This window comes from Solea senegalensis, linkage group LG1 (assembly GCF_019176455.1).
Source record: "Solea senegalensis isolate Sse05_10M linkage group LG1, IFAPA_SoseM_1, whole genome shotgun sequence".
Taxonomy (NCBI): Eukaryota; Metazoa; Chordata; class Actinopteri; order Pleuronectiformes; family Soleidae; genus Solea; species Solea senegalensis.
In genome coordinates, this window is record NC_058021.1 from 11,825,907 (window position 1) to 11,853,644 (window position 27,738).

The 27,738-nt window shown below is 45.9% G+C and overlaps 1 protein-coding gene across 1 annotated transcript; it reads left to right on the top strand.

The window, feature by feature from the left end:
• Positions 1 to 394: 394 nt before the first annotated feature.
• Positions 395 to 26,161, top strand: ptch2 (patched 2). The gene is made up of 23 exons (XM_044033911.1): positions 395 to 952; positions 2,304 to 2,496; positions 10,637 to 10,826; positions 10,922 to 10,991; positions 11,087 to 11,178; positions 13,464 to 13,572; positions 13,707 to 13,793; positions 13,919 to 14,040; positions 14,984 to 15,131; positions 15,983 to 16,114; positions 16,204 to 16,359; positions 16,485 to 16,577; positions 16,682 to 16,807; positions 17,690 to 18,071; positions 18,168 to 18,689; positions 19,215 to 19,357; positions 19,493 to 19,673; positions 19,758 to 20,038; positions 21,345 to 21,482; positions 21,961 to 22,103; positions 24,621 to 25,026; positions 25,145 to 25,703; positions 25,853 to 26,161. The coding sequence occupies exons 1-23, from the start codon at positions 806 to 808 to the stop codon at positions 25,885 to 25,887; spliced, it is 4,455 nt and encodes a 1,484-aa protein (XP_043889846.1). The 5' UTR covers positions 395 to 805; the 3' UTR covers positions 25,888 to 26,161.
• Positions 26,162 to 27,738: the final 1,577 nt, after the last annotated feature.

Below are 27,738 nucleotides of genomic sequence, written 5' to 3' on the forward strand. Positions count from 1 at the left end.
CGCTGTGATATCAATAGATGGCATGTGTGATCGCGAGCCTCGCAATCTGTAGAGTCAGGCCGCTGGGAATAATGTTCACAGAGCAAGTGAAGCGCGCACAAGCGGCAAGCTGGGGTGTGCGCGCGTGTGAGCGTGCGCGCGCAGCTGTGCGTGCGTGCGTGCGTGCGCGGCTGTGCAGAGTTTATTGAAAGAGTTCCTCCTCCCTCCTCCTCCTCCCTCTCCTCCTCCCTCCTCCCTCCTCCCCTGCACCTCCTCCTCCTCTTCCCTCCCTCCAGCCCAGGCAGCAGCAGCCTGGGTGGTCCCCCTCTCTCTCCACTTTGGTGAGCTGTTGCTTAGCAGCTAATAATAGGCGATGTTTGCAAAGTAATTTGCCTCTTCCTTGGCCAATGGGAGCCGGAGCACTTTTCCATCAAACCTCCCTTTTCAGGATTTGGCGAGAGGCGAACTTCTCCAAATGTGACCGCTACAGGATCGGAGTTAGACTTGACACGGACGGCTCAGACACAGGCTACTACTACTACTACTACTACTACTACTACTACTACAACTCGCTGAGACGTCGTTTCATAAACTGTCGGGACGAATGAAGACTGAAGGATCTTTACGGATTTCGGCGCATAATGTTGGGATGGAGTTTCGAGACTTGTTTGGCTCCAGGGAAGACTAGAAACCCTTCTCCTGCAGACTTGTCGCCGGCGGTGCTGGATGCGCTCATCTTCTATGTTGGATTATTACTGTCGCTTTTACTGAACTCGCACCGATTCTTTGTCGCTTCGCTCCGCGCCGCGCTCACCCTCTCTGGACTATGGCCTCGGATCACGGGGTCCCGGGGGCCGGCGTCTTTGGAGATTTACCCCCGAGTTATACGCGCTCCCAGCCGCCTGCGCACCCAGACCTCCTCCGCAGACCCAGCTACTGCCACGCTGCTTTCGCACTTAAACAGATCTCAAAGGTGATGATATGAGTTCAATAACATGGTTTTAGTCTATTTATCTATCGGTGGAGGGGCCTCAGGCTCAGTGTGGAGGGAGGCAGCGTCCATTCAGTCGGGAAATGTGAATGAAACATCTCCAGACGCAGCTTCTGATTTTGCCATTATCTAATCGCCGAGGGTTGAAGGCGCATGTGGAAAAGCAGATCAGGCTGAGGCAGCAGCTCCCGGGCTGGAGTCCGCCGGGGACCAGCACAGGTCCCACAGGGAGAGGGCAGAGTTTAGATGAGTCTCAACTGTTAATACATGAACAAAAAGTGAAGGAACTGTCTCCCAGGCTAGAGAGGAAAACTCTGTATCACCAGGACAAAACCTTACCCGATAGAGAGCTGATCTTTAATGACATTCCGTGAGCCACCTAGAAACTCGTCGGCATGTTAACACTGCTGCTCTTTAATTTGGCCTTTTAATCAGTCAATTTGCTTTGTCGTGACTGACTGGGAGAGCTTGGTTTGTTCCCGTGTCCCTCTGCGGTGTTGTGCGTGTTCTTTTGGCTCTGTGCAGGCAGCGGAGAGCCGTGCGCACTGGCCCGGGGTCTGTTTGGAAATGTGGTGGGTCCTGTGAAGGAATTCACTGATTGAGTTTGATCTGACAAAGCATCTTTGGACCGCCCGGATGCTTGGACGTGTTTCAGCTCTGCTGTGAGAAAGCACAACACCAGTGCAATGCCTTGTGCAGCAGTGACACTTGCAGCACAGTTGCAAACTAGATAGTTAGAGATTATAGAGGATTTTATGTACACATGTAGAGTATTACACAGGAAAAGGTGTCCACTAAAACTCTAGCCTTGTCTGCTTATCTGTGTTAGTTCATAATAGACAAGGCCTTACATTTAAGAAGTCACTAACAGACTAGTTTATTTTAAAGGCAGTGCAGAAGCTCACTAAAAATGAGCTTGTTTTAATATATTTAATAAATAGTGACACGTTTCCAGACTGGAACACACGTTTGACGACTAACATTAGGTTTTCTCTGGACTGACGCTAAGAGGAACTTGTTCGGCAGATATGATTAATACTTGTGCAAATCATCGCTGTAGCTGTGGAGTTCAAATCATGTAACAAGTCCTGGATCTGAACTATAAGTTCGGGTGCATGGGGAGAACACTGGCAGTCTGTGGTTAGTCAGCAACCTGAAATGTTTCACTGTAGAACACAGAAGAAGCCTGTCACTGTGCTCTTGATGTTGTCTACAATCTGTCCACTACATACAATGTTTGAAATACAAAAGTGTTATTTATATGAGGTAACATAATAATAATAATAATAATAATAATCTCATTTTATCACCCTATTCTTCCCTCAACATCCAGGGTAAGGCAGTAGGTCAGAAAGCGCCACTGTGGATCCGGGCGAGGTTCCAGGCCCTCCTGTTCACACTGGGCTGCCACATCCAGAGACACTGTGGGAAGGTCCTCTTTATTGGACTCTTAGTATTTGGGGCTCTGTCTGTGGGACTCCGGGTCGCAGCCATCGAAACGGACATCGAGAAGCTATGGGTGGAAGGTGAGTGTCAGAGATCTTTCCAATCTGCCGCGTTTTGTGCTGAGATGTTTGTGTGACGCAGTGACACAAATGCATTACATGTGCTGTCCGTTGTGTGTGTATCATATGTGTCTCATTGTGGGACAGCTTCTCCCTGAAATGAGTGCTGCATTCAGGGGCCTTTGGATCAGAGGTGGATTTTACTGACTTATACCGATACACGAGTTTGAATGACAATATAGAAAACACAGGGTGGTAGTGTTAGTGTCATGTCAGTGCCATGGGAGGCCACTGGGTGCTCAGTGACTGCTTGTCAGGCTGAGAAAAACAAACGACGTGGGTGAATGACAATTTTTACATACGAGGTCGAGGCTGATGCGAGGGGATTTTTTTAATCTTTGGCTGCTTGGAAATGGTTATCACACACATTATTTCTCACACCATCACAACTCCTTAACAAATAAAAAACAGATCCCTAACAGAAAACAGATTTATGTTGCTTTGTCGAAACAGTCGTAACACACACACACACACACGCACAGAAGCAAGTCGATGCATTAGTTCACAAAAGGATCGCTGTGTGTCCTTGAAACTTGTCATTGTTTACTCACGTCTGTCCATTTCTGAATAAGTCACAGTTCTCGCCCAGAAACCCAAACACATCCCTGACGCGGCTGCATTCCAGTGTCAAACAGACACAAACATATCTGTGTGTGTGTGTGACTCTCTTGAGTTGACATTTTCTTGCAGCACATTTTTTAGCTTTAGGTTATCTGTGCATTTTCGGGAGCAGAAGCAGCTTTATTTGGTTTTTCACACTGGCCAAATTCCTTTTAAACCCCCAGGCTTTCAGTGCTGGGGCTGATCCCCGCAGCAGATGGACTGTGTGAATGGTTAGCCATCTTTGAGGGTTCTGACCCCTCCCCCCCCTCAGCTCCCTGTGTGGTCCCTAACTATTCTTGGATTCCATTCAACAAGAGGCAAACAGGCAGGCAAGCAACCAGGCACCACCTCCCTAAACCCCCCTCCCTCCTTCCTCTTCCTCCTCCTCCTCCTCCTCCTCCTCGTCCTCACAAGAAGAAAAAATATAAGTGAATGCAGCTGAAGTTTACCCACCTGTTTTGCACGCTCTAAAAGCACCACAGCAGTTGGTGAATATAAACAGACTCTATAGGGTTTTTGAGCCCACCATGTCACTGGAGGACAGAGCACATGCGGCTCCCACAGGAGCTACGTGGAGGTGTTGGAGGAGTCACAAGTTACTGGTGTGTGTGGAGGCCGTAATTAGAAACGCACGGGACTTTAAAAAGTTCCAGTATCAGGGAGGGCGAAGTTAAAAGCAACAATTTCAAATAAATGTTGTCATTAAACTTTATTAAACTGGGGGTTGAAGGAAGATTGTGAATCAGTGTTTACATTTCCCCTTCTTCTTCTTCTTTTTTTGTTTGGTTACATTCTGGTAAGTGTAAAGGTTCGGGATTACCTCTTGAGCTAATTGGCGTAGTCGTCCCTTAAAGGAGATGTTTAGATGTTTGCGTGCCAGTTGTTTTGCTGTGGGATTGAGCGAGTTTGAACCGGGGAGGGCTGAAAAGGATCGCTGTCCCTTTAAGAGGCTGTGGCTGTGTTTCTAAAGTTTCTGCCTGCCTTGTTTCCACCAATAGCCCATTGACAAAGCTGCTTGGGCCTCAATGGAGAGTAAAGTGGTTCAGTAACAAGGAGAGGTTAGTTCTCTCGCACACACACACACACACACACACAAACACAGAAAAACACATGCACCTTTGCACATAAGCGAGGACACACTCAAGAGGGAGGAATGATTGATTTCAGATGAGGCGACGTGAAATTTAGAATGAATGAGTTTTGACTGGGTTGCTTTTGTACACGTAAACGCAACGTCAAAAGCAACATGACATAACATAAGCAGTTTCCTTGTCGACTTTTACGCTTGTATCCCACTTTCGTCATGATAAACTGGCTGTGAATTGACACCTTATGTGTTAACACTCTGTCAGCAGCATGGTGAAAGCTGTGCGTCTCTGCATGTGTTTGTGTGTGTGTCTGTGTGTGTTCGGGGGGCATATGCTTCCTATTATATATTCATACATTGCAGCCGCCCCCACAGAACTCACACCAACACATGCACTTGTCATCTTTGCCACCTTTGGTGTGTTCAGCTTTCCTGGCCGTATGTCCGACCACCTGAATTTCCTGACTGCGTGCCTGTGTGTCTGCCTTGCTATGTGTGTGTGTGTGTGTGTGTTCATATGTCTACCTGTCTGTCTGCCTGCTCTGTGAAGTCAGGCCACCAGGGCTGTTTTAATTGCTTCCTCCCTCCTACTGGACCAAAACACTGTGAAGCAGAGCACAGCAGTGCTGTCTGTGTGTGTAGAGAGAAGAGACTGAGAGAGAATGGGAGGCAATGAGAGGGAGCATTAGTTTTAATGAAAGGCATATCTGCACTCGCAAGCATTTTTTTATTTTTTTTTTTACTTCCTTTTAAATTTTTTTCTTTCTAGAATATTTCAAAGGAGGACATGGAACGGAAAAGTAAAACGGGTGAATCATGCCTTCAGTCCTCACACCTGTGTAGGTGACGATAAAAGCCACAGAATCAGGGTGTTTAGTCTGTCAGGGGGATTAAGGAACATTTTATGGCTTACTGCTCAGTCACTGAGGAGAATCTGAGACAGATATCGCCCCCTGAGATGCCTTCAATTACGTTGTGTTGTTTTAGCGCCGTCAACGAATGCACTGCGGCTACATTTTTCAATTCTTAACTTCCCTTATGCATTCAAGACAAAACACTGTTTGCATACTGTAAACATTTATGATGTCTGGTGTGGTGTCGATGCTTTGTTTATTTATCCTGCCCACCTTTGAGAATGTGAGAGGCGGCAACGTGTGACACAGTCTGTTTTTGTCCACAAGCAGAAAAGAGAGAGGTTGTAAAAAAAGAAGTGCAGGAAGGCGAGGAGGATGAGAGGAGGCATCGGGGGTTGGAGCAGGAACAGGGTTTATGGTTACCTGACGCTTGTGCTTTTGCCTGTCTCACCCAAACAAACTGTCGATGGCAGTTGTGTTAGTTTCACGATAGAGAAACGGCAAACTAATATCGGAGGAGCTAGACTGTTGTTATTGCAATCATTGTTTTAAGAAGGATATTAAAGGGTACGACGTCCTCTGGCCAGTATTCTCCCCACACAAAGGCCAACTTGAAAAGGAGAGGAAAGAAATGGCCTCCATGTAAGAGTCGTGCTGTTTACTTTTTCATTAGCTAAACTCATCCTTCTTACCAGAGTTTGGGTGAAGCGTGACAGACATGTACACAGACTCAAGCTGTTCAAATATGAGCGCAGTAAGACAGGTCCTGTCCAGATAGTCTGTGGGCCACATGTCCGATACAGAGGATAGGAAAGGGGTGCATTACGATCCACGGCTACACCGTCCACGCAAAGTGCCGTCTTTGCTCTCGATGGCCTTTGCAGCCATGACAGCTAAGCAACATAGAAATTAAAAGACACCAAATGCATCTTCATGAAGGGAAAAACACGGCGTGAGAAAGCACACGTGGGCATTCTGATGTTTGGAGCAGTTTCTCTAAACAACCCTCAGAGCGGCACAGCAGGTAAATGCTATAATTCATCGGAGCGCACACAGCGCCCCCAGTTCAGACACAGAAAGGGAGCTCTATGAGGCATTATTGAAGGTGAATAGTGCACGATGGTGCCCCAGCTAGATAAATAAACTCCCAGCGCTCAGGGCCCAGGACCTCACTGGTAGAGAGAACAAACAAGACCAGAGTCAACCTGGGTCACTTCTAAATGTTTATTTCACCCCTTCCACCTCCATCCTTCAATCCAAGTCTCCAAGCAATCCAAGCACCCCCCAACACACACACACACTCTCCAACAGTCAGACCACCCCTCAATAAATAAACACACATTGAGCAGTTATAGATACATGCGCATATGACAGACACATGGCTTTTGCTTCCAAGATACAGGATACACACAAACTGTTCACTATCTGTATTTCGGAGTGGGAATTCAGCTGCTGCAAAACAAAAATCATCATCGTACGCCATGTTTACAGTGGGAACATATACAGTTGTTTTGGTGCCAAAGCTTCAATTAAGAAAAAAAAAAAGGCCACTGGACTTGTCACACTCTTTTCAAAGCTGAATGCAATATCCTGAAAGCCGAAAGCAGGATAATGAAAACTCAATCAATATAGTGTGGCGCCCTTTCTCTCAGCGCTGAGGAGCAACCTTTGTCTTTGGTCCACGTGAAATAAAGCAACACCAGTCACCTCAGGGCTTGCACCATTAGCTCCTGTCTTTGCAACGTGAAAGTATAAAAAGTAAAGGGAGAGGGAGAAGGGGAGAAACTGAACATGTTCTTGGTACTTGGGAGGGGGAAAAAAAGAAATTGTTCTTGGGCTCAATAAATTCATTTCTTGCCTGAATGAGACCAGCAACGTGGAAAAATTTTGCCTTTCAGGCTGGGATGAATGTATGTTTCAACCACACATTAAGCAGTATTAGCAGTCAGTGGAGTGTCTAATGTGACTATTTTTCACAGTGGCTAACACTGCCCATGATTAGCATAATTAGCAGAGGCAAGCCTATACATATGGAAATAGAAGTGCCTAAATGCCAACCCTGGTGTAAATTTATGTGTGGTGGCTAACACCGCTGGCACATCTGAATAGAATGTAAGTGAGGCTGATTTTTCACATTGTTTTCCTCTTTTTGATACAGTTTTTAAGGAGTGATCTCGCGGTGGTTGCTGTTTTTTTTTTTATTCGCCTTGTAACGGCTTCATTTAAATAAGTTCACTTTATAGTTTTCTCAAATTCACACATACATTGTCTCTCTATAGGTAAAGTGCCAGCTTCTCTGCCGTGCCCCCAGCCTCACACTCCCACAGCCAACGCTGGCATTGTTTTACACGCTGAGAAACTCTTTTAGTTCGTTCCTCTGTTTGTTGGGAAACATCTGAAAGAAATTGAAGGGTTCAATGACAAAAAAAGAGTGTGCATTCAGTCTGTAGCTGCTGTAATGAAGGATTGTATGGCAGTGCGGCCCATCTGCTGGGGGTGCCCTGGCTAGGGGAATGCCACGGGGCAGGGCTGAGGACCGAGGACCCAAACTGGGGCCCAGTCCTGATTCTGGTGGGTCCGCATGTGACAAAAGGGTGGCCAGGCCAAGAGAATGAATTCCTCTAGGGAGAAAATGGGAATGATAAAGCCAGTGTTTTGATTGACTATGTTTCCTTCATCTCTGATGACATGGCATGGTCTTCATGTAGCACATTCCTTACACACAGTACATTTGATGAAGACGGCAGCACATTACATTTCTAATATTAATGGGGTATCAGGCTATGCAAACCATAAGCAGGTCATTTCCAGTGTACTATGTAGCAGGTAGCAGCATACATGTCACTTATAGCCTTCTTCTTGGGACTTCCTCCAGAACAGCGTGGGGCCTTTCAGAGGCCCCCTAATCCAGCTAATCTACCACACTGAACTATGACGGTGGCTTGGTCTGACCTTGGTCTGGCCTGGAAATGGGACTAGGCCTGTAAACCACAAATATAGAATAGAATAGAATAGAATAGAACAGAATAGAATAGAACGTAGCCTTGGTTTCATCCTAGAAGCCAGATGTGAGAAGCCGCACATATTTCAGAGAGTAAGGGAATTCTGGGTGTTCAATGTTTGTATATAAAATGGGTCAGGTGGGGAGGAAATGACTGAGGTTGATGGAGACAGGGCCCAGTGTTAGGCACCAGTACACGCACACTAGCGCACACGCACGCACACACAATGATTTTATATTTGTACACCCACAGCCATGAGACCATGTCAGGGCTTGTTATGACATTTTTTGCTTGCTTTTCACTTTCCCAACGTCGTAACTGTTGTGAAAGTGCTTTTAGTGGTGGAGCTAGTAAATGAATTCATATGTTGCGATCAAGTTGTTTGCTAAAAGAAACTGTAAGAGGGTGATTTAGTCTCACAAAAACATCCAGTGAAAGGACTGTAGCTATGATTTAGGCAGTTGTGATCATTTATTTTTTCCATTTTTGATCGTGTCGCCAGACACAGATTAATATTTTGTGTTTGAAAATTGCTCATGTAATAAAATTACCAGCCGCTGAAGTGTTAAAGCTCCACACTCAAAGGCGCTCTTTTTCCCAGGGTGGGAACATTTCCGGGAACTGTCTCTTTAAGGCTGTGTGGAGCCCAGGCAGAGGGCAGGGGGGATTGAAACAGAGTGACAAAGAGAAAGAAGTTGAAAAGGAGAAAGAAGGAGGAAAAGGAGAAGCAGAACTAGGAAATAGGAAGAACATTTGATGAGAGACGGTCCCTGAGTGTAAGTGGAGCGAGTGTTGAGCTGAGCCGAGCTTAAACGATCAGAGTGGTTGCGACGCTCAAAGTTGGGTGGTTGGGGCCGGACTGGGGGTTGAGAAGAGAAGGCGAGAAAGAGGGAGAGAAGAGAGAGGACTGGCTGCCTGGGTGGTCCAGATGGGAGGAACGAGACACAAATAGCTATAATTTACTTCAGGAGGCCTGTAATTACAGAGCCAGAGTCTCTCCGAGCCACCCAGTTCCTGTTGGGATCAAAACCCCACGCTGCAGAGGTTAACACACAAAATGTCAAAAAAGGTTTAACAGATGTCAATGAGGTCCACAAACGGAAAGAGTTCCATTTTGTAGTAGCCTTTTTTGATTAGAAACTGTTTGGCAAGGAAACAGTCACAGGGGAACCAAATGGTCCAATGGTTGTTCTCACACGAAGCCTCGTCACTTTGTACATGTACCCGTCAGATTAGGAAAAGTCAAACTCCAATAATTAGGAAAAATGTTCATTTAATTTAGTCAGCCACAAGAGTACGAAGTCAAAAGGAAATCACTTTGTGTGCATCTTTGTATTGTGGCTCCCTCGAAATAAAATACTTCAAAGTTTTAGACCAGAACACCCCAAAAAAAGCCTAATTTTGAGGTATTTTCTTTTGGGATACACAGAGCCGGACACTTCAAACAAAAAAGAGGCAAATAAACAAAGTGACTTAATATTCCCGACCTCGTGCATAGGTAATTAAAGCCTTGAAAGCAAAACCTTGGAATATTGGAGGGTATCTCCAAGGCCCAGAGTTCTAACCTGATCTCACACTTTCACGGCGTAGGCTGAATAGTTTGTTTTTTCTTCTCTCCCCATCAATTATAAGAGCCTGTTCCAGGCTGGGGGAGGTGCAGCGAGCATGACAGAAAGAGGGAGAGAAAGAGAGAGGTAGGAGCTATAGAGTGTAATAAAAGGTATAGAGAAATAGATGCTAAAAGCGGTGAAGCCAGGGTTGAGTAAGTGAGTAAAAGAGTGACGAGAGTTGCAATTAAGAAGTAGGTAGCCCCTTGTTTCCATCCCTAACCCCCTCCTTTCCTCTCTCGCTTTCTCTCCGGGGTTGTCATGTAGTGGGACAGCAAGAGGGGCAGACGGGCCCTCTGTGATCCAGCGCGGCATGTTTCATGTCCACTTGGCACAGGCACAGATCCCCCGGCTGGCAAACTCTTTTCAGGGCAACCTTCTGTAATTAGGGAGCTGGAGTGTACGGCGCAGCACAATATATGTAGCTCCCTCTCTCTGTTTATGTCATCCTTTTTCTATCCCTCTCCTGTTCAGCATCACTTCTGACGTTCACCATTCACTAGTCGTCCCTTCTAAGGTGGACACGAGTTGTGAAATGCATTTTTTCCTTCACGTCTTAGCCCATATCCGCTTCTCCTGGGCAGAACAGTAGAGGAGGTTTTTGGGGCATCAGTAGTAGACTAGTTTTCCTAACAGGGCAACATCTGGTTTACAGAACGAGCCAATGAGAAGCTGTATTACTCATTTCTCTTGGCCAGATGCTGGCTTGTGTGAAGTGCCTTCAAAACCAACACTGGTAAGGGCCAAGGGCGTTGGTTCGATATATACAGTATGTGTGTTCTTGTGTAACTGTGTGCATATGTCGGGTATGCAGGCAAGACACTCCGTCGTATGATCCCAGTGTGTGTGCTTATGTGCAGTAAAAGTATATCCCTCTGTCTGTCCGTCCGTCTGTCTATGAGTTTTGTGTCAATTCAGTCTCCATTTTCCATGTTTTTGTTTTTGCAGCTGGCAGTCGGGTAACTACGGAGCTTCGCTACACCAGGGAGAAGCAGGGAGAGGAGTCGGTATTTACCTCACAGATGCTCATCCAGACGCCCAAAGAAGAGGGCACCAATATTCTTACCCAGGAGGCTTTGCTGGTTCACATGGAAGCTGCCCTCTCTGCCAGCAAGGTTCATGTGTCACTGTTTGGAAAGTAAGTGGTTGTGTTCAGTTATGTTATGTGAGTAAGTCTTGTACCACGATCGTGAAAGGATGTAAATAAAAATGTGCTGTTTTTTGTTGTTGTAGATCATGGGATCTTAATAAAATATGCTACAAATCTGGAGTTCCTATTATAGAAAATGTCATGATTGAAAGGGTAAGTTGACAGATGTATTTTTATTACTCATATGTATTTAAATCTATTTGTTTATGCTTATATTCATATCCATTTCTTTTTCCTGATTTTTTCAGATGATTGACAAACTATTTCCCTGTATGATAATAACGCCACTGGACTGTTTTTGGGAAGGGGCCAAACTACAGGGAGGCTCCGCCTATTTACCGTAAGTCTTTTGCATATTACACATTTCATTGAAAGTCCCGGCCCCCGTTTTCTGTCATTGCTTCCATCTGACTTGCGTTGCCGTGTGGAGGTGTTGGACGAGTCCGTAACTTTTAGCACATGCTCGATGGAGACATACAGTTGGGCTTTGGTAGCGTGTCAGTGGGTGTTGTGACTGACAGCAGCGGTCAGTAATAGAGTTCTTTTAAGGCCCAGAGAGGGACTGGGGAGGGGTGTCCTGACTGTGAAATTCAAAGAGAGAAAGTGAGGGAGAGATTCAGCGAGCGAGGGAGGGATGGAGAGCGAGGAGATGACTGCAGCAGCAACTGGATGGTGGGCTGATAGAACAGAGGGTGGAGAGGCGGTGGCAGTGGTGGTGGTGGTGGTGGAAGCAGGGGAGGCCTTTGGGTCAGACAATGGTAAGCATTCTTTCAGTTTACGAGTGAGTGTCCATCAGTGCAGGGGCCCCAAAAGGAGGGAGGGGGACCGGCTTTGTCAGCTCATGGCTAACACTCAGCATTCTCATGGTAATGCCCTGGGCTCCCAGCTCCCAAGTTGTCCAACAAATAAAATGGGCAGCATTCAAGTCTCAAGTCCCCCGAGAAAGACGGAGAGAGGCTACAAGACAGTTAACAGTGGAGACTGGGCGTATTTGGGCATTTGTGGATTGTGTTTTTTTTTTTCCCCCTTCTCCCTTTTTTTGGTTACAAAGTGCTCCTGAGAAATTGAGTCACTGAAAGAGTTTTTTTTTCTCTTTTTTTCATCTTCAACAGTGATATTTCAATCGAGTCCTTGGTTTATAAAAGATAGTTTAGATCATAGCAGATGTTCCTTTGCAAACAGATTATTTGTTTATATTTCTGTCTTGAGCTGACAGCAGTGTGTTGCATGACAAGCCAGCAAGTTCAGAAACAAACAAGTTTCCCATTCTTTGCATCTCCCAGTTGGCTTTTGTGGAAGCACAGCGACAGAGCGAGAGGAGCGCTCCTTTGATGATTCACATGTCCTCCAAGTATTCCTGTAAATTATACGAAGTGCCCCGACATCTGCTGTTATTTTTTTTTTTGTTTTTTACTTGTTTTTCACACGGAGCTGAGGGGAAACTGTGGTCACTGAGATAAGTGTCTTCGGATTCACTTCAGCTCCAGTTTTAAATGCAAAAAAAAAAAAAGAAAAAAGAGTGAGATGGGGAGAGAGAAAGGGAAAGAGGGAGTTGGGCCGATTGGGAAAGAGAATGAGGAAGAGTGAGAATTTGGGAGAACAAAGAGCAGCAATCTATGAAAAAACAAAAGAGCCTAGGCCTGGTTCACTCAAGCAAAGACTTGCTGATAAAGGAGTGTGTCTTTGCAAGCAGCGGCAAAGGGGACCCTGGTATGTGGGAAAGGGAAAGCACCAATGGATGGAGACTGAGCCCAAATCTGTTGAGATGCTTTTATTTCCCTTGTCTCTGTCCTTTCTTACTTTCATCACTGCAAAAATGCCCTGACATGATCTGAGCCACCCAAACACTGATCCACAGCAGAGAAACTCTTTGTCCCTATATGTAGGACCATTTTATGAAGCGGTTGCTAAACTACACACTTGAACAGAGACAGTTGGCCAAATAGGAATGCTAGCTACAAACGGATCTAAGGACATGAGATATATGTTATACCAGACCTCAGAACAAACATCTTAAAACCCCCCCATGAAGCCTGCAGGTGGATGCTGGGAGGGTTGGTGGTGGTGGTGGGTCACCAGCACAGGGCACAAGCAGAAGGAGAGATGGCGATATTTTGAAGATTCAATAGCCTGCCAAATTGTCTTATGGACGTTGAAATGCAGCTTGAGTTGACTGCCTGATTCATTTTCAACACTATACATGATAAGTATATCCCAGGAGGTGGAAGGACAGAGCACAGGTTTGGCTCAGAAACAGCTTCTTCTTCCTTCCTGTCTCTCATCCTTCACCTATTTTCCTTCCTCTCCTCCAGCCACTCAGCCTTTTCCCTTCCTTCCCTCCTTATCAAGATGTTCGTGAGGCAGAGGTAATTGTTATGACTCAGTGCAGGACACTGAGGAATGAAAGTGAGCGGGCTGCCACACTGCCTTTTCCCTGTGCATTGTGGCAGCGTGAAACAGGATAATAAACGCTATTTTATCCTGTATCTGCAGCTATAGCCTCTTGTGCGGTGCGGCACAACGAGGCACCAAAACATAAACCCCAACTCAGAGTCTTTCTATGCAGACTCTTTTACAGATTTTTTTTAGTGGATTTTTAGTCCTAAATGTGTCTTTGCTCAACAGGGGGATGCCAGATATCCAGTGGATGAATTTAGATCCAGTGAAGCTGATGGAGGAACTGAGTCAGTTCACTTCCCTGGAAGGATTTAAGGAGATGTTGGACAAAGCCCAGGTACATCATTGAACTATAAAATGACAAAGTTACTTGAATGAAGGACTTGCTCGCTTACTGCTTACTCATCTGCAGTACATGAACTCCCTTGTTTTTCCATTCTGAGACTTACATCCTTGTTCTTAACTCGGTAGGTGGGCCATGCCTACATGAACAGGTCCTGTCTCGACCCCTCAGATCCCGACTGCCCTCTCAGTGCACCCAACAAAGACGAAGAAGAGGTAAACTCTCACAGGACAACACAATGTCAGTCATAATTTACACGATCCACCCCGTGAGGATGTTGAGAAACAGAAGCACTAATCATATTTTTTGTGTCTGTCTGTTCTGCCCTCCTACCATTCAGAGTCCTGACATTGCCAGGCATCTCCAGGGTGGTTGTCATGGTTTCAGCCGGAAGTTCATGCACTGGCAGGAGGAGCTGATCCTTGGTGGGCTGGTCAAAAACAGCCAGGATACTCTGCTGAGGTGTGTACAGAGCCTGCAGTGTCAGGATGTGTTATATGTTGTAAATTTGCTCTTGTCTTTTTGGAAACTGTAACAATAAGGGGGTTTATGATCACTGCCATGTGAGCGGGCACCCAGTCCAGCCATCAGCATGTGAGCTGCTTTGACTGTGGAATCTGAGTAACCTCCTATAACCCAACAGACACATGCTAGGAATGCCTTTTACTGAGAGGGATCAGTTTCCTGCATGACCCTGGCCCAGGATAGGCCAATTAAAGATGATTGACAGACACATTAAACCCCCCATACTTTTTGTGTAAGTGACCAATGAAGAAGAAATAGAAGAAAAGCAAAACTTACATTGACACTTTGCTTAGGCCTAAGCAACAGTCCCTTAATAAGACATTCTCCATAGTTAGTTTTTTATATATATACAGTATGTATATATGTATCAGACTTCAACTGGATATCATTTTATGGCCAGTGCAAATGGAGTGGCACTATTGGATCAGAGCCCACATCATGACCCACACAAGCCCCAGGGAAGACTGAAAAAGGATTCCAGTCACATCTGCAAGAACCACATATATTCTTGGACGTGATTTATGATCGTTTCTCTCATATTTGGAGCAGCGCTGCTGCTTGCTGTGCCAGTGCCAAGACAACCTGAGGACATCTGGGATCACAGTCTGGAGATCAGTTGACAGACAGAGTCTAGATAACACCTGCTTTTGGCTGTTTACATTGCAGACAGGCAGGCAGACAAATACGTGTAGAGATGACACCTGCTTTTAACTATTCACTGAGGGCTGGGGCGGGGGGTTCTCCATTGAGAAAGAGGCTTGGGGATACCACAAGCATTTACACCATCAAACAGGGTGGCTTTTAAATGTGCTCCTTGTGATGGATGCTGCAGTTGAGTTCTCTCTGATGTGTCCTAAGCTTACATTTGTGTACTTTGTAGTGCGGAGGCTCTCCAAACCATGTTCCTGTTGATGAGTCCAAAGCAGCTGTATGAGCACTTTAAAGATGACTACGAGATCCATGACATCAACTGGAATGAAGAGAAGGCGACTGCTATCCTGGAATCCTGGCAGAGGAAGTTTGTGGAGGTGTGAATTTAATTATTTTTCCATTTAAAGGGAAGCTTTTTTTAGGGGAACCTGGATTTGAGGAAACAGAGGGAGAATAAGAAAAATGAGGATTTGCTTGTCCCGATGCAGGCTTGTTTTGCTTTGGTACACACACACTCACACAACACTGGACTGATTCTGCAGTGTCTGAATTCCATCAGTCTTCAGTTCCCTTGTAAAGTGAATCACAGGAGGGCAGTAGGTATGCATGCATGCATGTGTGTGAGTGTGAGTCTGTGTGTGTGTGTGGTAGGTCAATCATCTCTCTCTGTCAGAGCCCTAGTTATAGGAACAAGCTGTTGCTGTGATAGCTGACACCCACCACAGTGAGGGTAGTAAGGAGGGTGGGAGGTAAGTCACTGAGGGACACGGACTGGAAGAAGGGAAACAAACCAAAAACATAAACTGAGACACCATGCCTCTTCCTGACATACTATTAAAGAACAAGAGCAGATCCATTACAGATAGCGAACGGGGATGAAATGCTAACAAGCAAATTGCTCTGGAGGACTCAGGTCCGTCCGTGGCACCGAGTGGAGATTGCGGCCTGCCGAGCCATGCTATCCCATCCCTTCAACCTTTGACCTTACAACCTCTGGCATCTGTGCTCATTACTCCTGAGTTGTCACGCACACGCACAAATGCTAGCACACGAAAAGCACACTTACTCATTCATACTCACATTCACACAGTTGTTTTTTTGTACACATTTTTAAATACAAATGTGTATTTGGTATTTTGTTTAATTTTACATTTGGTGAAGATAAAGTGCTGCCATTTGGAAACTTAGTTACTTGACATTTAACATTTAAAAAATTCTTTCTTCCCAGGTGGTCCATCTGAGTATTCCAACTAACTCCAGCCAATCCATCCACGCTTTCTCCACAACCACCCTCAATGACATCATGATATCCTTCTCTGATGTCAGCGTTCTCAGGGTGGCTGGAGGCTACCTGCTCATGGTGAGCACATTAACTGATTTACAAAGTCAGATTTACAAAGCTTTTATTGTGAAATGACTTAACGATGAATATCAATGTCTTCATTCTAGCTGGCCTATGCATGTGTCACCATGCTCAGGTGGGACTGTGCCAAGTCCCAGGGGGCCGTGGGCCTGGCTGGGGTGCTGTTGGTGGCCCTGTCAGTGGCTGCAGGACTGGGCCTCTGCTCCCTGCTCGGCCTCTCCTTCAACGCTGCCACCACACAGGTACGACACAAAGGAAATGTCAGAAATCATATTATTATTATTATTAACAGCCCAGGTTCTGATGCCTCACACTTCAAACGTCAATTCTCACCCTTTGTTATGCACTCGTGTGTTTCCCCTCTTAGGTGCTTCCCTTCCTGGCTCTAGGGATTGGTGTGGATGACATGTTTTTGTTGGCTCACTCCTTCACAGAAGCTGGAGGTAGCATCCCATTCAAGGTACCTGAGAGCTTTTCTCTCTGCTGTTCTCCTCTCCTTGTCTCTCCTTGTCTCTTGACTCCTCTCCTCTCACCTCCTGATTTGTGCCTGTGTTTGTTTTAAAGGATCGGACAGGAGACTGCTTACGTCGCACCGGCACCAGTGTGGCTCTGACTTCCATCAACAACATGATTGCGTTCTGTATGGCTGCTCTCGTACCCATCCCGGCCCTGCGAGCTTTCTCTTTGCAGGTAAACACACAGCCTTGCACGCATGTGCGCAGACATAAACACATGTACACAATCACTCACCGAGAGGCCCGAGGCTCCTTTGAAAATGAAAGAGATAACTTAAGAGAGGTGACGTTTATACAGAGCAACAAAAGCCTTTGTTCTCTGTTTTTACTGCCATTTCACCTACAGGGCCAACTTTTGTGTGTGTGTGTGTGTGTGTGTGTCTGCATGTGTCTGTATATGTGCATAATTGTATGTATGTATGTTTGTGTGTCCATGTGTGCAATGTAGAATAATCAGAGCAAAGAGTGATGAACAGACAGAATGAGGCAGACACAGAGAGAGAAAGAGAGCAAGCAGGAGAGGGAGGGAGGGAGGGAGGGAGGACTAGATCAGTATATCACTGGCCCCTTCAAGGCGGTTTGCTCTGATCTGTTACTAACTGTGGGTGGTCTGAAACACACAAGCACACACACAAATATGCACACATAGATGTACGCACTGGAAACCACATCCAGTTAGAATGTCAGCTTCAGGGGCTGGAGTGAACGTGGAGGTGGTGTTGGTGAAGGACGATGGTTATGCTTAAACTCGGAACACCCCCCCCCCATTCTCTCTACTAGTTCTTTCTTTATGGCATTCTCTCTTTCTTTTCCCTCTCCCTCTCCTTTTCACCCTCCCCCCCTCCTCCTGGCTTGCTCAGTATTCCTGGCTGGTGATTTAGAGTATGGCTTTCCTTTACTTTCTGAGCTGTGGTCTAAGAGACTGAAAAAAAAAAAAGAAAAAAAAAGAAAGCAGAAGCAGCCCTGACTCTCCTCAGTTATGGTAGAGTGTCTGTAATTTCACATTTTCTCTCTGTCTCTTCTCACGTTGTTTTTCTCTCTGTATTCCTATCCCCAGGCGGCCATTGTGGTTGTGTTTAACTTCGCCATGGTGCTGCTCATCTTCCCCGCCATCCTCAGTCTGGACCTCCACCGGCGCGAGGACAAGCGATTAGATGTCCTCTGCTGCTTGTACAGCCCCTGCTCTGACCGCGTCATCCACCTCTCGCCGCACGAACTGTCGGATGCCGGAGAGCAGCCGCACTCGCCGACGACAGCGACGACGCACCAGTATGCCGCGGGATCCACAATCACCACCAGCACCCAAATCACCACCACGGTGCAGGCATTCACTCAGTGCGACGCAGCAGGACAGCATATTGTGACGATTCTACCGCCTACCTCACAGATCTCCACCAGCCCACCTTCCATCATCCTCTGCCCAACTTCCCAAGCTCAAGGTAAACACAGTAATATCTGTAGTTTCTGTTTGTGAGCCAAATTCTGTCACAATCTCCTAGAAGACTAATTTGGTGCTTGTATTCATCTTCTTCTAGCTGCCACACCTTCCCCCACCACCTCAGTGCCTGACCCCTACGGTTCCCAGCTCTTTACCCCTACCTCCAGCTCCACACGGGACCTTCTAGCCCAGGTGGAGGAGTCCAAATCGGGAAAGGAGTGCGTCCCACTCCCTTTCCTGCACTGGAATCTGTCCAGCTTTGCCAGAGACAAATATGCCCCTCTGCTCCTCAAGCCAAAAAGCAAAGCCGCAGTGGTGGTCCTCTTTCTGGGCCTCCTGGGCCTCAGCTTGTATGGAACAACCATGGTGCATGACGGCCTCTACCTGACTGACATTGTGCCACGTGACACCAAGGAGTACGATTTCATCGACGCGCAGTTCAAATATTTCTCCTTTTACAACATGTACCTGGTTACCATGGACGGATTTGACTATGCCCGGTCACAGCGGCTGCTGATTCAGCTGCACAACGCTTTCAACTCTGTCAAATACGTGGTGAGAGACGGCGACAACAAGCTGCCCCGCATGTGGCTGCACTACTTCTACGACTGGCTCAGAGGTATGTTGTTGTTTTTTTGTCTTGAGTCATATTTAATAACTTTGTTCCCTGAGGTGTTTTGATAACGATATCACGATCTGGTGGAGGTTTTCCCAGGTGTGCTTTTTTTACCCAACACAGGAGTGAATGGGTGTGTGTGTGTGTGCAGGGGTGAGAATGTGCGAAGGGTTAGTAAAAGTTCAGAGTTCAGTCAGGCCTTTTACCCCCACACACCTGGGCTTAGGACTGGTGCAGTAGACAGGTTGGGGTTATAGGTTATCTTTACGTGTGTGTGTGTGTGTGTGTGTGTCCTCAGGCACAGTCCTGTCAGAGACCCACTCAGGAGGAAGTAATAGCTAACAGGTTGATCAGAGCCAGATGAGCAAAAAAAGAGAGAGAAGGAAAAAGAAATGTGATATGTCATATTGTCAAAACCACTTAACACATTGCCACACACATCATTTTATGATAATAGAAATCATAATATTTATAACTGACACCCATAATAGAGTTTTATTTTCAGTCTGCGTTTTACCTCACACGCAGGTCTTCAGGCTGCTTTTGATGCTGACTGGCAGGCAGGCAGGATTACAGCTGACAGCTATCGCAATGGCACAGAGGACGGAGCTCTGGCGTACAAGCTCCTCATCCAGACTGGCTCCAAGAAAGAGCCTTTTAACTACAGCCAGGTATGTCCGAGAGCTTTAAAGAAAAAAGATTATCTTGAAAACAGAATCCACATGTCCTTTCCAGAACATGGTGTGTGGCTTTGTCGAGGCAACCACATAAGTAGCAGTGTTTTGACCATTCATTTCTTTCTCTAGCTGGTGTCTCGCCGGCTGGTAGATACCGAGGGTCTGATTGCTCCAGAGGTGTTTTACATTTACCTGACCGTGTGGGTCAGTAATGACCCTCTGGGCTACGCTGCCTCCCAGGCCAACTTCTACCCCCATCCCAGAGAGTGGATTCACGACAAGTATGACACAACAGGAGAGAATCTGCGCAGTAAGTCTTCCGTCTCATACACGTGGATACGGCCCGAAAGCAAAATATAATGTGATCATAATTCAATCCCGTTCTCACTTACAGTCCCAGCTGCAGAACCTCTCGAGTTTGCCCAGTTTCCCTTCTACCTGAATGGCCTTCGCCAGGCTAGCGACTTCGTCGAGGCTATCGAGAGCGTGAGAGCCATCTGTGACGAGTTTGGCCGCAAGGGCGTGTTCAACTACCCCAATGGATATCCCTTCTTGTTCTGGGAGCAGTACATCGGCCTCAGACATTGGTTCCTGCTGGCCATCAGCGTGGTTCTGGCCTGCACCTTCCTTGTGTGTGCAATTCTCCTGCTCAACCCCTGGACTGCCGGCATCATTGTAAGTCATTTCAGTCAGATTTCTCCAAAACTCTTCATCACGTCATCCTCCTCCTCCTCATCATCTTTTTTTGCCTGTTTCTGTCTCACCTTGTCCCTCTCATCTTACCTCAACAACATCATTACCCCTTTCTCCCGCTCCTCTTCCTCTCACTTTCTTCTCACCCTTTTCAGCTCAGCTCAATAACACTGTCTAGGGGGCCCCTTTTTCTCTGTGGAGGGCTCCTGCGTACACACACTCACGCACACACATGGGGACCTTTGTCATTCTAATGGAGACTGGGCCAGCCTTAGAAAAAGGAAATGCAAAGGAGCGAGAAAGGCTTTGCCCTGCCGAAGCCTCTAGTTCCAACTCCCTCAGCTTTTGTCAGAGGGAGAGGGAGAGACTTGGGGACAGGACAGATCTGCCCAGTTGCGACCTTGGCCTGCTAAACCCATCCATCAGTGATGTGTGTGTGTGTGTGTGATTGAGAGAGAGAAAGAGACACGCACACACAGAGAAATTCAGATTTAGGGAAAGAGAGAGAGATAGGAGAGAAAGAGGTTGTGTGTGTGTGTGTGCGCAGTGTTTGTAAAGCATTTCACATACAAGCTGGTGGTACCGGTGGTCCTCCAGGGCCCCCCAGACTCACACACTTGCACAGATCCACACATCGCTGACCAGTGGGGGGGCTGCAGTGTAGCACAACAACAGTGCCAGTTTCAGTTGGAATGTGTTAAATTTAAGTAGCAATCCTCAGCAGCTCTGATAGAGACAGCAACACACCCCATTCTTCTTGAGACACAGAGCGAGGCACAGCTACAGGCGTGCATGGTTTCCAAGCGCCGGACCGCCAGTGAAGGTTTCACCCGGGCCCGTATGTGGTCGAGCAGTAAAACGGCTTTTATCATTTCCAATTTAACCATGCCCCAGCTCATAGCTCCCGCCTGGATCAAAAGCCCCATTTGGCCCGGGAACTGTTTTCTCCTCCTTGTTTTCTCAGATCTGTTGTTGATCCGTTTGTACTGTGGTTTACTGTAACACCGCACATTTACTATTCAGACGTTAAGAAAGTGAAACACTCTGATGTCGGAAACAGTAAAAATAAGAATTCTTGTAAAAAAAAAAAGTTTTGTTTTTTTTCCTTCTCTTCAAAGAGACTGATGGGCATGCATTTATTTCAACCACAATGTAAGGATTGGTGGGGGCGACATTCATTTCTTGTTTGCATGCTTTTTTTTGTTTTTAATTGTCTCTTCACCGGCCTGCCGTTTCTCATGTACAAAAAAAAAAACAACAGCTCACTGATCCCATGTCCTCTTTTCAGGTGTTTATTTTGGCCATGATGACGGTGGAGTTGTTTGGCATCATGGGCCTGATTGGCATCAAGCTGAGTGCCATCCCTGTGGTCATCCTGATCGCCTCTGTGGGCATCGGAGTGGAGTTCACTGTTCACGTTGCACTGGTGAGTCAGCACACTCTCATGGAGTGACAGAGCACCGACAGTTCAAGACCTATTTCAAAAGCTGTAGTCTCTGGTTTGATTGCCAAGTATTTACTGTACACAAAACATTTACAAATTACAACGGCACTGATTGGCAAATGCCAGAGAATAATTACATTTAACCTCGGATAACATGTTACAAATATTTGTTGCATGTAATTTGCATGTACAAGGAATTGTTAGAGTGCATTTAAAAAAAAAAAAAAAATGAATTAGGTAAAATAAGTGTGATCAAAGATTTACTAGGAAGCGTTTGGCTTCCTGGTTGATGCTGGCAGCTCTCGAGCACAGTTTAGTCTTGTAGTGCAACATAGTGATCCCCAACAAAACCAAAGGCAGGAATTCTGAAGCATGCCAAGCTTCGCCGCAAGCACAACTTTTGTGTGATCGGCAAGATTTCCAACTCATTTCTCTCCCCCCACCTCCCTCTTTGCTGCAGGGCTTCCTGACAGCAATTGGCAACAGGAACAAGCGCTCGGCAGTGGCTCTGGAGCACATGTTTGCCCCGGTGGTTGATGGAGGGATCTCCACACTGCTTGGTGTGCTCATGCTGGCCGGATCAGAGTTTGACTTCATCATGAGGTGAGATGCTGTGTGTGTATGCACATCTTTGTATGTATGCATCTGACAAGCTGTGGCCACTTTGACTCTTGGGGTCTGAATCCTCCTCAGCCCATATGTTACGTTAACAAGCCGCGTTTTGGTGTGTTATGACTCTGGTGTGTGTGTGTGTGTGTGTTTGTGTTTGTGTGCATGGAGCCAGTTGTCCATAGCCTCACTTAAAGACAAGAGGAGGACCAGTGGGGGGTCATGGGTGCATGCAGGTGGAAATGTAATACCCCTATTTCACACACACACACACACACACACATTTAGTGACAAACATGCACCTGGTTCTGTCACTCTGGGCACACACACATCCATCTTCACATTCAGCCTCAGAGCACAACAAATGGGGAAAACATCAAGGGTGTGTAGCAGCTGCTCGTAAACATGGAAGTGTTCTGCTGCCCACTGGGTGGTGTCTCTCTCTCTCTCTCTCGCCCTCCCTCTCTCTCTCACTCATTCTCACTCATTCTTTCACGCAGACACAAACACACACAACGGAATCAGTAAAAATTCCTGTCGTCCGTGTGGCATTCTCTCCGGCCATGTTAGGTGCTGTAATAAAAAGTTCAGCTAAATTTGAACTGGTCAGCCAGTCAATTGGTGTGAAGCCCACCAACAGACACCATACCGTGTGTGTGTGTGTGTGTGTGTGTGTGCGTGAGCGTGTTTGTGCGTGTGTTTTCTAGCACTGTTTCATGGTCAGAGTGGAAAAAAAGGCAAATAGCTCAATGTTTTTCAGCCGAATGTGGTCTCGGCCTAAAACCGAAACCACAACCTTGAGCTCACAGACTGCAAAAGGCCTCCATGACATAAAAAGCACAGTTTTCTGCAGAAACACAGAGAGAAGCAGAGCGAGGAGGAAATGTACTCTGAGGGTGGCTTCCATGCAAGGATATGAGGTCCTGGTGGGTGGGTAGATGGGTCCTCCACATTGGGAAGGAGAAATAAAAAGGCGTAATTATGTACAGAGAATTCAAGGGAACTAAGAGGACGCTGGATTGCGATTATGGGACGACATTTTCAGAAAGTTGTTTTCTTCTTTCCTTCCATGGTTGTGACAGAGGTCATTTTCAGCTGATGGGGGTGAGAGAAAGGGGTCTGGTATCTCTGTTGGAGGTCTTGTTTAGCTGTAGCTGTCGCTGTGGTCGGGTGAATGGGGCAAGCCAGAGCTGACTAGCTGGGGAGCAGCATAAATATACCATTGTAAACATCTCCTGGCCTTGTAATGCACTGAATAAACAACAAGTCTAATTCAGCTCTGCTCAGAGCCCCCTCTCTCACACACACACACACTTACGTAGCAACTATTCACACACACGGAAAAATGCACATATGTGCAGGCATGTAAACACTCTCTTTCTCTCACACACACACACACATACGTACACACATGACTCCCCAGGCCCTGACAACGAATGGAAAAGATTACTGTTTAAATAAACAACAGAATTCCTAACAGTGAGACGCTGTTGGAGGTCCCACCAAAGTCTCACTCACTGTCTCGCTTTTCTTATTTATTTTTTGTATTATTATTTTTTTTACCACGTAAAGAACTAAAAATGCAGTTGGAAATAAAAAAATAATCAAGAGCGCAAAAGAAAATCCTCGAAAGACGACCCGTTTGTAATTTCTTGTGGCTGAGCGCTAGTATGATGAAGTGCGCCAGTTCAATATCTGGTTGTGGTTTAAAGGCAGTCGTGGTTCGAGCAGACGACAAGATATTTAAAAATGTCTCCCTCAAGTGTTTCATCTGAAAAACTGGTGAGCATGTGTGCTGTTATTCTTATCGGAGGAGAGAAAAGAAACATGTCAGAGAGAGAGTGTGTCCTTTGTCAAGTAGTAGTAAAACTGTACCCGTAGTTTATTCAATGGAGAAAGAAGCATGTTTCCAGGACACTCTGCAGTTATTATCGCTGTCTTTTCTTTTTCGACTTCATTCCATCAATCAGGTTTTTCCTCCCTTTTCCTTTTACCTCTTTAAGTCTGGCTGGTGGTTTGCATCACAGTGTCTCTCTTTTTCTGCTTTCTGTTAGTCTTTAAGTGGACTCCTCTCTAATTTTCTTGGGAAGCTCTTTCTTGTGGTCTGCCTCCACCCGTGGCCTCCTCAGAGCTCTTCTGAGATGCACGCACACACAAAAAGACGCACATATATGCATTCAGTGTGAGTGTAAAAAATCAAGTGAGAGAGTGTCATGTAACAACAGCAGTGGAGGCATCAACGCATGTTTGACTTTGATACACAAATGTAGGGCTTTCCTTGACCTCTTCCCCTGAGGTGTGTGCTCTTATTTGTCATAATTATCAATGAAATCCTCAGAATTTAAAATAAAATGGATCTGGGTCACTGTGGGTATCTGTGCACACGTGCTTGTTTGCCTTGAATAGGTTGGAAGTGCCCGAAATTGACTTGTAACTAATCAGAAAGTCGTGTTCTCTCATACACTGTCATTCAGGTTGAAACTGACCGCCGCTCGTCTCTCTTTCTTTCAGGTATTTCTTTGCCGTGTTAGTAATCCTGACTGTGTTGGGGATGCTGAATGGCTTAGTCCTCCTGCCAGTCCTCCTCTCCATGACGGGGCCTCCAGCTGAAGTCACTCCAGTCGACAATGCCAGCCGTCTGCCAACACCTTCCCCTGAGCCCCCACTTCCCCCGCCGATGACTCACCATGGGTACTACACTGGCCACCACAACCCACGGTCATCCCGCCAACAAGCATTCTCTGAGTCATCAGACTCCGAGTATTACTCCGAGATGACCACCACGTCAGGGATTGGGGATGAGGATTATAAATACTGCGACCGCAGCGCATACATCGCACCTCACGCCAGTGTTCCACCTGCTACATCTCACATACTGCTGGAAGCCAGCAAGAACCCCAGCTTCCCCAAGCTCACGGTATGCATGACCACACAGAAAAGACAGGAGCCTCTCCTCTATGATGAAGTGATCGTCTTCACATTCATGTGTTTCTTTTTTCCCTCAAAGCTAATTGTGACAAATCTGTTTGTTGTAGGTGGTGAAGCCATTCAAAGAAAATACGACAGGCACAAGCGGCAGGATAGAACTGTCGAATGAGTCTTCGTACAATGCCCAGTCACCTCTCGGCTCCCAGGTGACGTGTTGGGATGGAAACAAGAGGGAGCAGCATCAGCAGGGTCTCCAGAGACAACATTTACCCAGTGACAAAGCTCACTTCCCTGGGAGGACTTGTCAAAGTGGCCCCAGGCTCCAGAACGGCAGAGGGCCTCAGCCAAACAGGACTAAAGGGCCAAGCTATAACAATAGCACCTCTACACTGCCGTCGCAGCAAGGTGCAACTGGCGGTCCTGTTACCATGGTGACGGCCACTGCCTCTGTGACAGTGGCCGTGCATCCGAACTTGCCGGGGTCGGCATTCCAAGGCTACATGCATGAAGGTTTTGACACTGACAGTGAGTCGGACTGTTTCGAGGCTGCTAAGAGGACTTGTGGTGACAAAACAAACTTTTCTTCATGTAAGAGAAACTCTATCGAGATCCAGGACTTGGAAGAAACACAGTGCCAGACACAGCATCAGCTCAGCAAGACACTTGGTGAGTGAATCCCAGCTTATCCCGAGTTTAAATCCTCACATCCACATGTCAAAAAATTGGTGTTTTTCTTTCAATGAGTGCTTGACTGTATCGGCGTGTGTTAAGCAATGTCTAAACTCTTTTCTCTCATTTCTGTGTTTCTGCTGCAGGTGGGTTGAGGATCCAGGTAGCCAAAGACTGCTAGACTCTCTCACACACACACACACACACACACACACACACACACACACACACACACTGTGTCTTCTCTCTTCAAACCTCTGGCTGCTTCCCTGAGCACCTTGACCGCTGCACGGTGTCTTGAACTCTTGTCTGTACATAGACTTCACACAAAATGGAGAGGATTTTATTTCAAGGACGTATTAAGAAAAAGAAATGGACTTATGAATTATATAAATCTGAGTATATATTTTATTACTAAAAAAAAAAAAAAAAAAGAAGAGGGAAGCTATTTAAAAGAGTACTGTATAACTTGGGTATACTCTTGTGTAAAACATCAGATGTAAAAAATTATTTTTCTTCGTGGGGCAGTTGATTTCCCCCTCCCACAGTGTATAGAATAAGGAATGTGCTATATGTAAAAAGTATCCACAGAAAGTGAGATGTTAATAAGATATTAGGTTATTGAACACATGGTCAGTGTTTTATTTCGATTTGTTTTGTTTGTTGGTGGGTTTTTGTTTTTTTTTTGCTGCTACACTTCAAAAAAAGTGATTTTTGCCTTAAAATGCAGTACCCCCTTCTTCTCCCTCTTGCTTAAGTCAGTATACGTAGTTATTTTGTACACATTATCGCCAGGTCAAGTCAGTTTTATTTATACAGCCCAACATCACAAACACAGTTTGCCTCAAAGGGCTTTACAGTCTCTTACTCTCTCGATCCTTAGACCCTCACACCCAATGACATAAAATGAGATATTCCGCATCTGACACACTCTCACACGCTCATTCATAGGCGTAGGTGTTTTTATTACATTGTAATAAGAACAGAGAATTGCACAGCCGATAACCATTGTGCCTTCACCACAGATCTCAGTATAATGTTCCCAAGAAGCAGCAGGAGGCTGATGTGTGTCACCTCGTCGGTCCGTCTTTGAGGGTAATTTGAATGTGATCACGCGGAATCACGTTTGTCATAGTCAACGCTGAATCTTTGCCTTAATGTTTTCTGCAGTTTTGAACTACTTGAAGGAGCTGTGATAAGATGTATTTTCCTCTTGCAGTTTTCGTAAGCTCTCCAGTGGTTGAAGTTCACCTTTGTGAGAAAGAGAAAGGGAATTCTAAAATCCAATGCAAAGGGAGTGGTTTTTATTTAATTATTGTTTTCTGCTTTCTCTTTTCACTTGGGTGCTGCGGGGCCGCAGGTTTTTTGGTAGCCCTTTGCAAACACGTTCATTCTAATGCTTTTTTTGTCATTACAAAACCTCATATATGCCACGTTATTTTTTACAATCATCTTTAATTTAAGTTTCTGTTGATGTTCAGTATTGGTCTCATCACTGCCAGGTTTAATTGCAGGGAAAAACTTTGCCAATCTTTTTTTTTTTTTGTGTGAGGCAGCTTTGTTTTCTTCTGTAAATATGGAAGAGAGAGAAGAGTTAAGCAGCTACTGTGCAGTTGTGAATAATTAAGCATAACGGACAAAGCACCATTTACCGTTCCATCAGACCATAGACAGCCAGGAGGTGTCTGTCAGACAGTGGAGTGGAGGAGTTGAGGGGGGGGGGATCCTGCATTAGTTTGTAGTTGATTTAAAAGAAATGTTAATGTCATGCCATATAAATTATTTATATTAAAATTTTATTTTTGTAGTTTGTACAGATGTTAGTATTTAGACTGAAGTTATATTTTTAAAGAGTAAATATATATTATATATAAATATATCTATTTGTTGCGGAGTTTGTTTTTATTTTGTTTGAAATATTTTGGTTGGGGGGAGAAGATGGGAGGGAGGGAGGGAGGGAGAGAGGGAGGAGGTGGAAAACACTTTAGAGCAGAGGCCATTTCTTTTTCTTCATGGAAAGAAAGGTGGGAAA